Consider the following 18,668-nt stretch of genomic DNA (forward strand, 5'->3'; position numbering starts at 1 on the left):
GACAGATTTGTTTTCCAGTGGCTTAACTGTACCCTAGACTCAGTTTGGAGAGTGGTTCAAAGAACACAGTTGTTCAAAGAAACACATACAAATCTGTTTCCCCTCATGAGGATCAAACTCTGCTTCCCAAACATCACAGTGCCTTTGTCCAACAAATTTGTCTAGACATAGAACATGACAATGTTCCAGTCTGGATTCTGAATGCCAAGGGAAATGTGTTCTATAGAGGAGGGATGTATTATTCATATTAACTGAGCTACAGTTACAATTGTACTATTGTTGTAATAACAGTTGGCTGGGTTTGGATTAAATACATATTAACTTAAAGCGACAATCAGCAGTTGGAATAAGAATAAAGCGTCTCCCCCCTGTTATGGTAAGACCTTGAGGGATGGGGCTGAAGAAATGTACCTATTCTCTAATTTGTAGACGTATATATTCAAGGACTGACCATCCATGATATCAAAAATATAGTCGTAACCATGATTTGAGGCTATATAGTGTTTGCTTACATTTAGTTTGACAAAAAAAGCTTATATTTTGGGTTCTGATGGGGTTTGACATTTCTAAGTTACAGTATATTGCTCAAGAATCATTGGGTTCATATCATTAATTTCAAAGTCCCAAAATGTATATAACAACTCCAGATTGCCCCAGTAAATGTCACAATTTCTTACATATGGTAATGACACTATGCTGCGTATACAGATACTTATCGGGCTTTTTATCAAAAAGGATTGCACGTCACGTGACTATATATAACCTGTACATTATGCCCCTGTCCTTATAGAGGAGTCTGGGCTGACAGACTCCTCTACAACAGATAGATGACACTATTCTTAAGCTCCCTGTTGGTTTCTAAAGCACATCATGTCAGTCGTCATTGGCTATCCATCACTGTCACACTGCTAGTCTGAGCAGGGAGAATATGCTCTGCGTTTCCAGGTACACAGTGTACATGTGCAGACTACTAGAGTATATGATATATGATGTGATGAAAAAGAAGAACACGACATGCCGTTCGTACGCTTCTAGAATTTGAATGGAGAAACAGTTTGACTGCGGTGGTGTAAATCTCTGGGGGGCATCTGAACAGTGAGTGCAGGTATTCTCTTCTCTCGTAAATATTTACAATATGCTCTGAGCGCTAATCCTACAGAACTGTTCTAATCTATATTGATTTAAGAAAACTCTTTATTATACGCACAGGGAGTGCAGGCATTTGTTTCCACCCAATACTAACAAGCCTGATTTAACTGATCATTAAACCTTTAACTAACAGAATCAGATGTGTTAGTGTTGGGCTGTAACAAAATCCTTCACACTCTTTCCAGGACCGAAGGACCCCAGGATCAGGGTTGAAGAACACTATCCTATCCTGCCAATAAGGCTCAGTGGTGCAGATTAAACCCTTTGATGTTGAGGATCATTTCTGTCTGTAGCTTTTCCCCTTTTGTGGGGAGAAACTCTGGGTGGGCCTATGCCCTCCCAGGCCCACCCGTGACTGTGCTCTTTCCCAGTCATGTGAAATCCATAGATTAGGGCCTAATGAATTCATTTAAATTGACTGATATGAACTGTAACTGTAACTCAGTAAAATCTTAGAAATTGTTGCATGAGGAATGTATGCCACCCTGAGATGAAGGGGCTGCAGGGATCATCCTGCCCTGTGGTGCCAGGTTCCTGCCAGAGCTCAGTGGTGCAGATTAAACCCTCTGAAGACGCTGCCTGCCACTCTGCTCTGGCAGGATTGAAGGGCCATCTCATCTCACTAAAGCCACTGCTACCACAGATGTCCCCCGCAGCCTGGCACACACATAATTCTCACACACACACACACACACACACACACACACACACACACACACACACACACACACACACACACACACACACACACACACACACACACACACACACACACACACACACACACACACACACACACACACACACACGCCCCCTGGCATGGCCTGGCTCCTGACCAGCAGTGTGATAAAGTGTGTGTGTGTTTGCCCCTGAGCATGGCCTGCTGTCCGGCTTTGGAGTGTGTGTGCCCCCTGGCATGAAGGCTGAGACCCTGGGTTTAATCGACCCATCCTGGCTTTCAGCCAATGGCTTTGACTGATATATTTTCACTGAACACAGACCTGATCGCCTCCCTCCCTCCCTCCCTCCCTCCCTCCCTCCCTCCCTCCCTCCCTCCCTCCCTCCCTCCCTCCCTCCCTCCCTCCCCCTCCCTCCCTCCCTCCCTCCCTCCCTCCCTCCCTCCCTCCCTCTATCACAACCCCATCTCTCTCTGTGTCTCTCTCTCTCTCTCTCTCTCTCTCTGGGGAGAACAAGTATTTGATACACTGCCGATTTTGCAGGTTTTCCTACTTACAAAGGATGTAGAGGTTGGTAATTTTTATCATAGGAACACTTCAGCTGAAGTGAGAGACAGAATCTAAAACAAAAATCCAGAAAATCACATTGTATGATTTTTAAGTAATTAATTTGCATTTTATTGCATGGCATAAGTATTTGATCACCTACCAACCAGTAAGACTTCCGGCTCTCACAGACCTGTTAGTTTTTCTTTAAGAAACCCTCCTGTTCTCCACTCATTACCTGTATTAAATGCACCTTTTTGAACTCGTTACCTGTATAAAAGACACCTGTCCACACACTCAATCAAACAGACTCCAACTTCTCCATAATAGCCAAGACCAGAGAGCTGTGTAAGGACATCAGGGCTAAATTGTAGACCTGCACAAGGCTGGGATGGGATACAGGACAATAGGCAAGCATCTTGGTGAGAAGGCAACAACTTGGCGCAATTATTAGAAAATGGAAGAAGTTCAAGATGACGGTCAATCACTCTCGGTCTGGGGCTCCATGCAAGATCTCACCTCGTGGGGCATCAATGATCATGAGGAAGGTGAGGGATCAGCCCAGAACTACACGGCAGGACCTGGCCTGAAGAGAGCTGGGACCACAGTCTCAAAGAAAACCATTAGTAACACACTACGCCATCATGGATTAAAATCCTGCCGCGCACGCAAGGTCCCCCTGCTCAAGCCAGCGCATGTCCAGGCCCGTCTGAAGTTTGCCGATGGCCATCTGGATGATCCAGAGGAGGAGTGGGCGAAGGTCATGTGGTCTGATGAGACAAAAATAGAGCTTTTTGGTCTAAACTCCACTCGCCGTGTTTGGAAGAAGAAGAAGGATGAGTACATCCCCAAGAATACCATACCAACCGTGAAGCAAGGAGGTGGAAACATCATTCTTTGGGGATGCTTTTCTGCAAAGGGGACAGGACGACTGCACCATATTGAGGGGAGGATGGATGGGGCCATGTATCGCGAGATCTCCTTCCCTCAGTAAGAGCATTGAAGATGGGTCGTGGCTGGGTCTTCCAGCATGACAACGACCTGAAACACACAGCCAGGGCAAGTAATGAGTGGCTCCGTAAGAAGCATCTCAAGGTCCTGGAGTGGCACCGTATTGAGGGGAGGATGGATGGGGCCATGTATCGCGAGATCTCCTTCCCTCAGTAAGAGCATTGAAGATGGGTCGTGGCTGGGTCTTCCAGCATGACAACGACCCAAAACACACAGCCAGGGCAACTAAGGAGTGGCTCCGTAAGAAGCATCTCAAGGTCCTGGAGTGGCCTAGCCAGTCTCCAGACCTGCATCCAATAGAAAATCTTTGGAGGGAGCTGAAAGTCCGTATTGCCCAGCGACAGCCCCGAAACCTGAAGGATCTGGAGAAGGTCTGTATGGAGGAGTGGGCCAAAATCCCTGCTGCAGTGTGTGCAAACCTGGTCAAGAACTAAGGGAAACATATGATCTCTGTAATTGCAAACAAAGGTTTCTGTACCAAATATTAAGTTATGCTTTTCTGATGTATCAAATACTTATAAATGAGAGCCGCACACTCTAGGAGCTCAGATGCAAAAATGTAATATCAACGTTTCGACAGCCAAGCTGTCTTCATCAGGGTATTAGACAGCTTGGCTGTCGAAACGTTGGTAATTACATTTTTGCATCTGAGCTCCTAGAGTGTGCGGCTCTCTTTTATTTTAGTTTTCTACTCCGCTAGCCAGCACCTCGTCTTTATAGGTGTGCGTTTCTTTTTCTTCTGTATCAAATACTTATGTCATGCAATAAAATGCTAATTCATTACTTAAAGTTCATACAATGTGATTTTCTGGATTTTTGTTTTAGATTCCGTCTCTCACAGTTGAAGTGTACCTATAATAAAAATTACAGACCTCGACATGCTTTGTAAGTAGGAAAACCTGCAAAATCGGCAATGTATCAAATACTTGTTCTCCCCACTGTATATATATATAGCCCTCCCTCATTCTCTCCTCTAGCACACTCTCTCTGCAGTTTGTTGCTGTAGTTTGGCAGGCATAGCACTGCCTCAGAGTCTACCATATCGGACAGAGCTTAAAAGTAACACTGCAGAAATACCTCCACATTGAGTGATTGACATCCATTGAAGCTCTGTTGTTCACAGCATACTATACCCCTTCTCATTTTCTCCACAAACTGCTACACAAACCTGTCTCACCTCTTTCCTCAGCCATCATACATATTGGCCTGCATGCCAAAATGTAAGGATCCACATGAGTGCTGGTCCTTGAAGAGTGAGTCTATGCCAGGGAATTAAGGCTGATCTTAGGGCAACAAACAACACAGAACCGAAACAAACTTAGTTTGAGGCAAATTGGTAAATCTTTGGATTATCTTCCCATGTGATTACGTTCTCCTCGACTGGTCTACTTGAGATCTAATACACTGATCCAGAGACTTGGCATTCAGACTGTTATGTCTGACTTGTCTTAAACAGGTCAGCTACTTAACACACTGTCTAACAGTAAACCCCAGCCGGTGGCGAGTCTGAGCAACATGCTATTAATCAGGACATTATGACATTATGTCTGGCCATAGCTGCAGACACGGACAGGGATCGGACTAGCCCCAGATGGTGGTGGGGATTAGGTGAGGCAGGATACATTGGAAGAGCTCATGTTTTAGGATGGGAGGAGGAGGAGGGGGTAGTTATGAAAGGGAGTATGGGGTGGCACAGGATACATTTCTTTACCATTCGGCCATCAGATTTGCCAACAATGCTCCTCATAGGACACATCACTGCACTCTATACTCCTCTGTAAACTGGTCATCTCTTAATACCTGTCGCAAAACCCACTGGTTGATTCTCATTTATAAAATCCTCTTAGGCCTCACTTCCCCCTATCGGAGATATCTACTACAGCCCTCATCCTCCACATACAACACCCGCTCTGCCAGTCACATTCTATTAGCACACACATCCCTGGGTCGCTCCTCTTTTCAGTTCGCTGCTGCTAGCGACTGGAACGAGCTGCAACAAACACTGGGCAGTTTTATCTCAATCTCTTCATTCAAAGACTCAATCATGGACACTCTTACTGACAGTTGTGGCTGCTTTGTATGATGTATTGTTGTCTCTACCTTCTTGACCTTTATGCTGTTGACTTTGCCCAATAATGTTTGTACCATGTTTTGTGCTGCAACCATGTTGTTATGTTGTGTTGCTACCATGTTGTTGTTATGTTGTGTGGCTACCATGTTGTTGTTGTGTTGCTACCATGTTGTTGTTATGTTGTGTTGCTACCATGCTGTGTTGTCATGTGTTGCTGCCTTGCTATGTTGTTGTCTTAGGTCTCTCTTTATGTAGCGTTGTGGTGTCTCTCTTGTTGTGATGTGTGTTTTGTCCCATATTTGTATTTAATTTACTTATATTTTTAATCCCAGCCCCCGTCCCTGCAGGAGGCCTTTTGGTAGGCCGTCATTGTAAATAAGAATTTGTTCTTAATTGACTTTAAAGGTAAAAAGGTAAAGACTTGCGGTAAAGACTTAAAGGTAAAAAAATAATAAAAAGACTTGCCTAGTTAAATAAAGGTTAAATATATATCTAATATCTAACTAATGGAGCTGCCTTAGCTTTGGCAGCAGCCACATCCAGATGGTAGGAATCTTGAGCACTGGGATGGAGGGAGGGCTGGAAGGAGAGAGGGATGGAAGAATGAAGGGAGAGAGGGATGGAGGGAGGGAGAGAGAGGGATGGAAGGAGAGAGGGATGGAAGAATGAAGGGAGAGAGGGATGGAGGGAGGGAGAGAGAGGGATGGAAGGAGAGAGGGATGGAAGAATGAAGGGAGAGAGGGATGGATGGAGGGAGAGAGAGGGATGGAAGGAGAGAGGGATGGAAGAATGAAGGAAGAGAGGGATGGAGGGAGGGAGAGAGGGGGATGGAAGGAGAGAGGGATGGAAGAATGGAGGGAGAGAGGGATGGAGGGAGGGAGAGAGAGGGATGAAGGAGAGAGGGATGGAAGAATGAAGGAAGAGAGGGATGGAGGGAGGGCTGGAAGGAGAGAGGGCTGGAAGAATGGAGGGAGAGAGGGATGGAGGGAGGGAGAGAGAGGGATGGAAGGAGAGAGGGATGGAAGGAGAGAGGGATGGAAGAATGGAGGGAGGGATGGAGGGAGGGAGAGAGGGATGGAAGAATGAAGGGAGGGATGGAGGGAGGGAGAGAGGGATGGAAGAATGAAGGGAGAGAGGGATGGAGGGAGAGAGGGATGGAAGAATGAAGGGAGAGAGGGATAGAGGGAGAGAGGGATGGAAGAATGAAGGGAGAGAGAGGGAGGGAGGGTTGGAGGGATGGATAGAGTGAGGAGGGAGAGATAGAGGGAACGACCTGGGGATGTATAGATGGATCAAGGGAAGGAGGGATGAAGGGAGGGATGGATGGATAGAGAGGATGGATGGAGGGAGGGAGGGCTAGAGAAAAGGATGGGTGATGGATGGTAGGAATCTGTGAGAACTGGAATGGAGAGAAGGCTGTATAGATGATAGAGGGAGGGATGGAAGTAGAGAACAATGGAAGGAAGGAGGTGAGTGATAGCACGCGAGCCCCGCTGAGAAAAGCAAACGTCCGGAGGTGATTATCTCCTCTCCTCCCCCACTCTACCTGGTCTTCAGGGGCTGGACTGATATATGACACAAAGACCACTGACACTACCAAACAGAGGGAGGCAGAAAGAGAGAGAGAGAGAGAGACGCAGGACCCAGGTGAAGGTTTCCATCTCCCAGACCTCCCATTAGGAATGGAGAGGTTCGGGACTGAAGAGTATTTGTCACTTTGATCCTCAGCCACTTAAGCCACTGTCCCCTGGCACTGTCTATTTCACTCTCTCTCCTTTTCTCAATCTGTCTTTCTCTCTCCCTCCCTCTCTCTCCATCGCACTCTTTCTCTCTCTCTCTTTCTCTCTCTCTCTGCCACTCCAAACTAATCTGTCCCTGTCATAAAACACAAGCGCTGTGTGTGAGTGATGACACGGCCACTGACTGCTCCTCCTGCTATTTTCAGGTGCTACACAACGAACACTGCAGCATGGCAATCTGACAATAAATAGCCAGAGGGGAATAACCATGCATTACCCAACAGATCTGTGTCCTGTCTGAAGGATCGGGTCCTTCCCGTATAGTTCGAGCTGTCATTAGTAATCTAGAGGCCTACGTCCCAAATTGCTCCCTATCCCCTATTTAGTGCACTTTTTTTTATTTTTTTACCAGGACCCATAGAAGTGCACTTCATAGGGAATAGGATGCCAATTGGGACACACCCTAGGGGATGTGTAAAGGTAGGCGTTATGACTGACATTGATCTTATAGCAGACGTCTCTCGCATTCAAATTGGCAATCTGTATTATGCCCTGTCTCGCCCCCTCCTTCTCAATCAATTACCTCACGACACACGTACTGTAGCTACCTAGCCGTCTGACAGGCAAGTTTCAATTTGCTGCAGACATCATTCACATCATTCAGCCATCAAGAATACATCACTGGGAAGTTTAATTACTGTGATGGGGATGGGAAAATCTCACCCTGCTTCAGAACTCTGTTACAGAGAGGACACACAGCAGATGGGACACAAAATGGCTGCTCTGCTGCTTGTCAATCCAAGTGGGTGGGTTTAATTAACACATTGTGAAGATGATGTGAGTTATACCTCATAAAATGTGAAGTGCTTTGAGACCTAGAGAAAGAGCCAATATAAATTCTGTTCAGTATAATTAGCATTGTTATACTGGACAAGTAAAGCCAGAATACAGTGCTGTAAACGACATCGAGTGATTTCAGCAACTGGGAACAGAAAGTATCAAATCAAAATGTATTTTAAGGCATTTTAAAAACATCAAGTGTTCCTTACCTGTTACCAAGAAGGTGCAGCGCCCGGCACCGGCCTCATTGATGATATCACAGGTGTACTCCCCCCAGCCCTCGCGGTTGAGGCTTTTGACGGTGTACTCCGTCTCATCGCTCTGGTCGAAGTGTCCAGCGTGTAGCAGGCGGTTCCCCAGCCTCCACTCGTAGCGCAGCACCCGGGAGGGGTGGGCACGCAGGACCCGGCAGTTCATGGCCACCGGCCGGCCAAGGCCCTGACGCATCTCCAACGAAACAGGCTCCACCGTTGGAGGGTCTGGGCGGGGAGGGGGGGAGGAATCAGTTAGACTAGGATAGAGTTAAGGTGACCCAGGAAGAAGCAGAGTCTCACAGAAAGAACAAGAGGGAGCGAAACAGAGCGAGATAAAGAGCGAGGTATTCTTATTAAAAAAATATTTCACTGTGGGAGGGTCTTTGACGGGTTAAGGAGAAACACCGGGGTTGGAAGGTGCAGTACCATCTCTCATTTTATCGTCAAGACTCTTTGGGAGGGACACAGATAGATGGATAAGAAGCGGACACACTGGAGAAGCAGGGAGAAAACAACTCAGAGTTAGAACAGCGAACTGGAAGAGCCATAGAGAGGGGATGAAGTATCTAGTGTCATTTACTCAGCTCACTGTGGGACGCTATAGGAAGGAGATTGCTTAGAGGAAAGCTATTTCTTCACAAAGGAGTGCTCTACTCTAGTACTCTAAAGCACATTTCCAGACCCAATGATGGAGGGTCTGTGAGGGATAGAGGAAGAGAGAGAGAGAGAGAGAGAGAGAGAGAAAAAGGTATAAGCGTGGACTGTGTTTTATTTCAGTTGAAAGCACAGTTCATGTCAACTAATGAGATTTTGTAGTTGACACAATTAGGGTATCAAAAAACACTTAGTAAACCAGCTGACGATAATTATAATACAGAAGAGTCGAAGGATGAGAAACCAAGAATCAACAAATGACAAAAGACTGATGAAATGAATACACATCGGTGGGGAATCAATTAATACACCAATGTTTAAAACAAAATCAGTCTCTGAATCTGGTGACAGAGATCCAGGATGACAAACTGCATCTGAATAATCTCCAAAACTGAGAAATTAATATAAACTCATTAATAAGCTTTTTCTGAATGGGACAAGCTGTGTCCCTTTCACCAGACTTCTTCATGGGAATAATTCACCCAGACACGTCTATGCAAGGTCAGGGCCTGACTCAGCCCATATGGCCCTGTAGGTATAATCATCAGGAAAGGTGTGTGTGGGAGGGAGGTGTGTGTGTATTTATGTGTGTGTGTGTGTGTGTGTGTGTGTGAAAGAGAGAGAGAGAGAGAGAGTGTGTTTGTACATGTAAAGATATTAATTTGTGTGGGAGGTGTTAGCAATCATGAGTGAGGTTATGACTAACTATCTCTCCTAAGGATGCTCTCACTGGACAATCTTCACAATCTCTATACAGATGTTTGACAGGTGTCACAGTGGGGGTTTAAAACAACACCAACACAGAGAGAGAGAGAGGAGAGAAGAAGATAATTACATACAAGAGGCTTAATAGGCCAGAATCAGCATATGCCTCAGTGTGTGTGTGTAGCATGTGCACTGGGCCAGAGTTAAGAGGAAGGGAGAGCTGAAACAGCAACATGACCAAAGAAGATGCTAATCCAAAAGGCCATTTTATTTGCTTGCCCCAAAGTCCTGGGCCCAGATTCACAAAACACTTCTTACGCAAAACGTAAGAAGCTTCTTGAGAAAAAAAAAAGAAGTTCATAAGATAGTTCATAAGTGCAATTCCTTAAAAATATCTTAAGATTTAATGATCTTTGCTTAACTGTCGTAACAATGGCGTCTTAAATCGTAACAATGGCGCCGGAGAAGAAGGCCCCAACCAAATGTGTTTTTTTGTTTGTTTATTTGCATTGTTTGTAACTTATTTTTAAAATGATTTTGTACATAATGTTGCCGCCACCGTCTCTTATGACCAAAAATAACTTCTGGACATCAGGACTGCAGTTACTCAACATGGACTGGCAGAATCCTTCTTTTCCTTTAACGAGTCTGACGATCCCAACGAGAATGATATACTGTTTCTCGAGAACAGGCCCAGATCCCTGTGATTGGCGTGAAGAGGAGGCGGAGAAAAAGGGGCTAGAGGGCGGGCTGCCTTCTGAGAATTCGTTGGCAATCGAATAAACCCCCACTTCCTTCCATTCAGTCTTTGGAGAATATAATCGATGACCTAGCGGGAAGATTAAACTACCAACGAGTCATTCAAAACTGTAATATCTTATGCTTCACGAAGTCGTGGCTGAACAACGACACAATCAACATACAGCTGGCTGGTTATCCGCTGTACCGGCAGGATCGAACAGCTGCATCTGGTGAGACAAGGGTCGGCGGACTTTATATTTTTGTAAATAAAATCTAGTGCGCGATATCTAAGGAAGTCTCGAGTTATTGCTCGCCTGAGGTAGAGTATCTCATGATAAGCTGTAGACCACGCTATCTATCTAGAAAGTTTTCATCTGTATTTTTCGTAGCTGTTTACATAACACAACAGACTGAGACTGGCACTAAGACAGCATTGAATGAGCTGTATTCTGCCAAGCAAACAAGAAAACGCTTACCCACAGGCGGCTCACCAAGTAGCCGGGGACTTTAATACACGGAAGCTTAAATTCGTTGTACCAAATTTCTATCAGCATGTTAAATGTGCAACCAGAGGGGAAAAAACTGTGGAACACCTTTACTCCACACACAGAGATGCATACAAAGCTGTAATAACTCGCCCTCCATTTGGCAAATCTGACCATAATTCTATCCTCCAGATTCCTGCTTACAAGAAAAAATGAACGCAGGAAGCACCAGTGACTAGATCAATAAAAAAGTGGTCAGAAAAGCAGATGCTAAGCTACAGGACTGTTTTGCTAGCACATACTGGAATATGTTCCGGGATTGCTCCGATGACTTCGTCCCCATAGTGACCGTACGTACATACCCCAACCAGAAGCCATGGATTACAGGCAACAGCCACACTGAGCTAAAGCCTAGATCTGCTTCTATCAAGGAGCAGGACTCTAACCCGGGAGCTTATAAGAAATCCTGCTATGCCCTCCAACAAACCGTCAAACAGGCAAAGCATCAATACAGGACTAAGATCGAATCGTACTACACCGGCTCTGACGCTGGACAGATGTGTCAGGGCTTGCAAACCATTACAGACTACAAAGGGAAGAACAGCCACGAGCTGCCCAGTGACATGAGCTACCAGACAAGTTAAACTACTTCTATGATCGCTTCGAGTCAAATAACACTGAAACATGCATGAGCGCATCAGTTGTTCCGGGAAGACTGTGTGATCACTCTCTCCGCAGCCGATGTGAGTAAGACCTTTAAACAGGTCAACATTCACAAGGCCACAGGGCCAGACGGATTACCAGGAACGTGTACTGTGAGCATGCACTGACTAACTGGCAAGTGTCTTCACTGACATTTTCAACCTCTCCCTGTCCGAGTCTGTAATACCAACATGTTTTAAGCAGACCACCATAGTGCCTGTGCCCAAGAACACTAAGGTAACCTGCCTAAATGACTACAGATCCGTGGCACTCACGTCTGTAGCCATGAAATGCTTTGAAAGGCTGACAACACCATTATCCCAGAAACCCTTGACCCACTCCAATTTGCGTACCGCTCCAACAGATCCACAGATGATGCAATCTCTAATGCACTCCAAACTGCCCTTTCCCACATGGACAAAAATAACACCTATGTGAGAATGCTATTCATTGACTACATCCCAGCGTTCAACACCATAGTGCCCTCAAAACTCATCAATAAGCTAAGGACCCTGGGACTAAACACCTCCCTCTGCAACCGGATCCTGGACTTCCTGATGGACTTCACTTCCAGGTGATAAGGGTAGGTAACAACACATCCGCCACGCTGATCGTCAACACAGGGGCCCCTCAGTGGTGTGTGCTCAGTCCCCTCCTGTACTCCCTGTTCACTCATGACTGTATGGTCAGGTACGACTCCATCACCATCATTAAGTTTGCCGATGACACAACATTGAATCTGTATCAGTACCCCCCTGTATTTAGTCCCGCTATGCTTATTTTACTGCTGATCTTTAATTGCTTGCTACTTTTTTTTCTTATTCTTATCCATATTTTTTTAAAACTGCATTGTTGGTTAGGGGCTCGTAAATAGGTATTTTGTGACTAATGCATGTGACTAATGCAATTTGATTTTAAGTCTATAGTTAAGGGGAAAATAGCAGTTAAGAAGAAATTTCTTCTTAAGAAGGTTTTGTGAATCTGAGCCCTGTCCTCAGCCTCTCATCACCAGGGTTTTAATGAATAACTTACTGTATATGAGAAATTAAACAAATCACCAGGATGAGTTAGACTCGCTTCCTGCTAAGTATGAATGTGAACAGAATAATAAATGAACAGAAAAATAAATAAAAAATCATGTTTTGTAATTTGTAGATTTTGTAATGTAAAAGAGTTGAGCAGAATCTGTAGTCTGGTGTTACACGTGTGTGTGTGTGTGTGTGTTCGTGTGTGTTATCTGTTCTCTCTGACAGGTAGCTAATAATCTCAGCTCAAATAAAAACAGCAAACCGCTCCTCCCTCAAACGAAGTAGGCCTGTGCTTTTACAAAACACGGAACAACTAACACAGTCTTAAAGGATTGAGTCTGAACCGGATCTCCACTTATTACGTTCAAATTGTAGTCTTGTGTACAATGGCTGCAAATCAGGTCCTATGCTCCACAGCTTCCTGAGTAGCACTACACCAAATTGCGCTAAGTGCTGTTCTATTTCGCTCAGGAAGACAAATTAATAGGAAGACACGGCAAATAGAATGAAAACAGTAAGGGTTTCTCCATACGTAAGGGAACATCTTTTAAACATGGGCTCTGCGCCCTCATCCCTACAGTAGTTCTCCAGTGGACCAGCTGCGTGATGAGGTTGAAGCGGTATAGAGGATCTCTGATAACCCCTGAGTGGGAGCATGCTACTACTACTACTGCTGCCGCTGCTGCTGCAGTTTGTTGTGTGCTGTATGTAGCAGTAAGGGCAGGTGGTGGGGTCGTGAGGGTGCTGGTTTGCTGTAATGTCGCAGGTTTGGTGGAGAGAGTGTGTGTTTGTTTGGTGTGCATGTGTGTGTGTGTGTATTTGTGTGTGTGTGTGTGTTTGTTTGGTGTATGTGTGTGTGTGTATGTGTGTGTGTGTGTGTGTGTTTGTGTGTGGACCTCAGGAGTGATCCATCATCAGTGTGTGTGATAGCAATGTGTGTGTGTATGATTACAACAGTAAGGAGCACAGAGGGCCTTTCCCCAGGCTCAGACACACTCAGATCTGGGAAGGAAGGGGACACAGAGCTGCAAAGACAACAGTCGCTTAATTTACCTACTCTACCATAGAGGTGATTCTAAAGGATTGACAGACTCCGTATAGCAGCTGTCTGTGTGTGTGTGTGTGTATCCATGTTGTCAGGGACACTGAATGTCACAGGTTCAGCGAAAAGCTTGGCATTCAGATGTCATTTCCCTCGACTCAGACTTCTGATACATCCATCAGGGAGCCTCATAAATAAAGTAGACGCAAACACACTGCTGGAGACCACTTTGGTGTTCGTGTGTGTGTGTGTTTGTCTGTGTTTGTGTTTGTGTGTGCTTATCCATGTGGTATGGTGTTAGGCAGACTCCATTCCCTTTGTGTGGTCGGGTTCAAGGTTCACCAGTTCTTCCCATGTGGCACAGGCAACAGCCTATTCTTGTCTCTCTTTCACTCTATCTTGCTCTTTCTCCTTCCCTTCCTCTCCTTTCTCTGCCTCTCCATCTCCTTGTCTGCTCTCCCCCTCTCTCCCTCTCACTCTGTCCTTCTCTCTTCGTTTCCACCACACCACAGCCACCTTGGTACAGCACAGATTTATAATGTCTATTCCTCACAGTTCCATACCGTACCCTACAGTTCCATACGTACCATACAGTTCCATACAGTACCATACAGTTCCATACAGTTCCATACCATACCATAGAGTTCCATACCATACCCTACAGTTCCATACAGTACCATACAGTTCCATACAGTTACATACCGTACCATCATACAGTTCCATACAGTTCCATACCATACCATACAGTTCCATACAGTTACATACCGTTCCATACAGTTCCATACAGTTCCATGCCGTACCATACAGTTACATACCGTACCATACAGTTACATACCGTACCATACAGTTCCCTACAGTTCCATACAGTTCCATACCGTACCATACAGTTCCCTACAGTTCCATACCATACCATACAGTTCACTACAGTTCCATACAGTTACATTCCGTACCATACAGTTCCCTACAGTTCCATACAGTTCCATTCCGTACCATACAGTTCCATACCATACCATACAGTTACATACCGTACCATACAGTTCCATACAGTTCCATACCGTACCATACAGTTCCATACAGTTCCATACCGTACCATACAGTTCCATACCATACCATACAGTTCAATACCATACCATACTGTTCCATACCATACCATACAGTTCCACACCGTACCATACAGTTCCATACCGTACCATACAGTTACATACCGTACCATACAGTTCCATACAGTTCCATACCGTACCATACAGTCCATACCATACCATACAGTTCCATACAGTTCCATACCGTACCATACAGTCCATACCATACCATACAGTTCCATACCATACCATACAGGTCCATACCATACCATACAGTTCCATACAGTTCCATACCGTACCATACAGTTCCATACCGTATCATACAGTTCAATACCGTACCACACCGTACCACACAGTTCCATACAGTTCCATGCTGTACCACACCGTACCATACAGTTCCACACTGTACCATACAGTTCCATACCGTACCATACAGTACCATACAGTTCCATACAGTTCCATACTGTACCATACAGTTCCACACTGTACCATACAGTTCCATACCGTACCATACAGTTCCATACAGTTCCATACAGTTCCATACCATACCATACAGTTCCATACAGTTCCATACTGTACCATACAGTACCATACAGTTCCATACCATACCATACAGTTCCATACAGTTCCATACAGTTCCACACTGTACCATACAGTTCCATACCGTACCATACAGTTCCATACAGTTCCATACAGTACCATACAGTTCCATACCATACAGTTCCATACCATACCATACAGTTCCATACAGTTCCATACCGTAGTTCCATACAGTTCCATACCATACCATACAGTTCCATACCATACAGTTCCATACCATACCATACAGTTCCATACAGTTCCATACCATACCATACAGTTCCATACAGTTCCATACCGTACCATACAGTTCCATACAGTTCCATACAGTTCCATACCATACCATACAGTTCCATACAGTTCCATACTGTACCATACAGTACCATACAGTTCCATACCATACCATACAGTTCCATACAGTACCATACAGTACCATACAGTTCCATACCATACCATACAGTTCCATACCATACAGTTCCATACCATACAGTACCATACAGTTCCATACAGTTCCATACAGTTCCATACCATACCATACAGTTCCATACCATACCATACAGTTCCATACCATACCGTTCCATACCATACAGTACCATACAGTACCATACAGTACCATACAGTTCCATGACGTACCATACAGTTACAATCCGTACCATACAGTTCCATACAGTTTCATACCGTACCACACCGTACCATACCTTACCATACCTTACCATACCTTACCATACAGTTCCACACCGTACCATACAGTTCCATACCGTACCATACAGTACCATACCGTACCATACAGGCCCATGCCCTACCATACTGTACCATACAGTTCCATACCGTACCATACAGTTCCATAAGGGTTCCATACAGTTCCATACGTACCATACAGACATGTCACATGTTTCTTGCTGCATTGACTTTAGCACAGCCTGCTGGGAAACATACACACACGCAACACACATAAATATAGGCCTTTTATCTAAGGAGAACCATTCTTATTGGTGCAACCTTTGGAAATCCAATGTGTTTTGATATTGAGTTCTGATACAGAACCTAACAGTCATTAACTAGTCAAACTGATGGAATATTTAATGATGAATTAACTATTCATAATGAGTCTCTATGCGTTGTTGAATAATGCAGAGATCCACTGCTGCTTTGCTTGAACACACCACTCTTCACTGCTTCTATTAGGGCCAGAGAAAACTAAAACAATGCACTTCCAACAGCAGGATCTGCGTCAACATAATGTTATTTAACTTTTAGATTGTCATAAAGTATACAATTAACGTTAGTCAATGTGGTAGTCGTAGGTATGCATGGTGGGTTTCACCAAATCACCTATAGATTTACCACCGCCATCGACTTGCTCGTAAATGACTCCGGTTTACAAGATTCCGGTTTACAACCAACACTTTCACTGGCCTTTGCTGCTGTGGCAACACAGCTGATCAATTCATCATTGTTCTATAAAAACTGTTTTTAACATGTTAGTAAGCATAGTCAGAGAAAAATATTCATGTTAGAGTGTACCCCTGCGGGCTGTCGTTCTCGCCTTTGTGGTTGCAGAAAAGAAAATTCATTTAAAACAATAATCGTATAATTCCGTCAATTTCTTGCTCTTTTCTATCCCTTTATCCTCATCTGGGTGTCGTTTGATGTATGTCAGTTAGAGCCGCTGCTATGCTTGGGGCGAGAATCACACAAAAGGCACAAAAGGCAGGCATAACGTGGTGTGGAGGAGAGGAACACGACAGACAGCAGAACAGGGACATTGGTAAAATAAGTATGGGACACTGCTCAGGGGCTGAGAGGAGAGGAGAGGAGAGGAGAGGAGAGGAGAGGAGAGGAGAGGAGAGGAGAGAGAAGAGAAGAGAAGAGAAGAGAAGAGAAGAGGAGAGGAGAGGAGAGAGAGAGAGAGAAAGAGAGAGAGAGAGAGAGAGAGGGGAGAGAGAGAGAGAGAGATGGAGGCAGGGAGGGAGAGAGAGAGAGGACTCATTTGTTCTAATCCCGACAGACAACCGCCACGGTCCAGCCAGGATAGATCTCTATCCATCTCTACTCCTTCCTCTCTATCCCTCTCTCCCTCCCTCTATTCTCTCCTCACAGTCGCAGGGCTTCACATAATAAAGAGTTTTAATAAGAACATTAGAGTTTCACAGCTGGAGATATGATTTGGGCCTTTGCTTTGCGTTTCTATTGGAGCCAACACATATTTCCTGGATACTGTGGTGAGGTGAGATGAGTCCTCTCAATCCTTCCCTACCTCCCCTTCTGGCTTGGCCAATGTGAGCCGGGCAGTGAACAGATGCAGGTTTTTACATATCAAAGCTGTCGACTGGGCCCCGCTCGGCTCCTTCCATCATGCCTCTAATGCTCTTTGCTTCAGAGGACTGTACCTCGGCCCTTGATCGAGTTACTAAACGTGGCGGCTTTGCTCCTGCTCCCTCTCTTACTTGTTCACGCTGCGATCTGGAGAAGCAGGCGAGAACAACGTCTCAGAGGGATTGGCTCGCTCTCACACGGCGGGAGACAGGCCAAGAGAGAGAGACAGAGAGAGGGAGGGAGAGAGAGAGAGAGGGAGAACAGAAGGGGAGGGAGGGAAGAGATATTGAGGGAAGGAAGCAGAATGGTAGGAGGGAAGAGGGAGAGAGAGGGCAAGAGCAATAGAAGGGGTATAGTATGCTGTGAAACAACAAAGCTTCAATGGATGTCAATCATTCAATGTGGAGGAATTTCTGCAGTGTTACTTTTAAGCTCTGTCCGATATGGTAGACTCTGAGGCAATGCTATGCCTGCCAAACTACAGCAACAAACTGGAGGGAGAGAGGGAGAGAGAGAGAGAGAGGGGGGGGGGGAGCCTATACTCATCTCTACTGTAGACTACTTTATCACTGACCTCAACCCAGAGTCACTCAGAGCATTCACAGTCAGCCCAACTCCTATCAGACAACAGCAAAATCCTCTGCATTATCATTAAACGCAGACTCGTACATTTCCTCAGTGAAAACAAAGTACTGAGCAAATGTCAAATTGGCTTTTTACCAAATTATCATACAACAGACCATGTATTCACCCTGCACACCCTAATTGACAAACAAACAAACCAAAACAAAGGCAACGTCTTATCATGCTTTGTTGATTTCAAAAAAGCCTTTGACTCAATTCGGCATGAGGGTCTGCTATACAAATTGATGGAAAGTGGTGTTGGAGGAAAAACAAACAACATTATAAAATCCATGTACACAAACATGTGTGCGGTTAAAATAGGCATAAAAAAACACACATTTCTTCCCACAAGGCTGTGGGGTCAGACAGGGATGCAGCTTAAGCCCCACCCTCTTTAACATATATATCAATCTACGGCACTAGAAC

The 18,668-nt window shown here is 45.0% G+C and overlaps 1 protein-coding gene across 1 annotated transcript in view; it reads right to left on the reverse strand.

Annotated features, from left to right (window-relative positions):
• LOC112217847 (MAM domain-containing glycosylphosphatidylinositol anchor protein 2-like) overlaps positions 1–18,668 on the reverse strand; it is a 345,651-nt gene that overhangs the window by 100,008 nt on the left and 226,975 nt on the right. Inside the window, exon 10 of the mRNA XM_042300909.1 lies at positions 8,243–8,512. Within this exon, the coding sequence (XP_042156843.1) occupies positions 8,243–8,512 (270 nt within the window). The remainder of the gene's footprint in view (positions 1–8,242; positions 8,513–18,668) is intronic.

Source organism: Oncorhynchus tshawytscha, linkage group LG18 (assembly GCF_018296145.1).
Source record: "Oncorhynchus tshawytscha isolate Ot180627B linkage group LG18, Otsh_v2.0, whole genome shotgun sequence".
Lineage (NCBI taxonomy): Eukaryota > Metazoa > Chordata > Actinopteri > Salmoniformes > Salmonidae > Oncorhynchus > Oncorhynchus tshawytscha.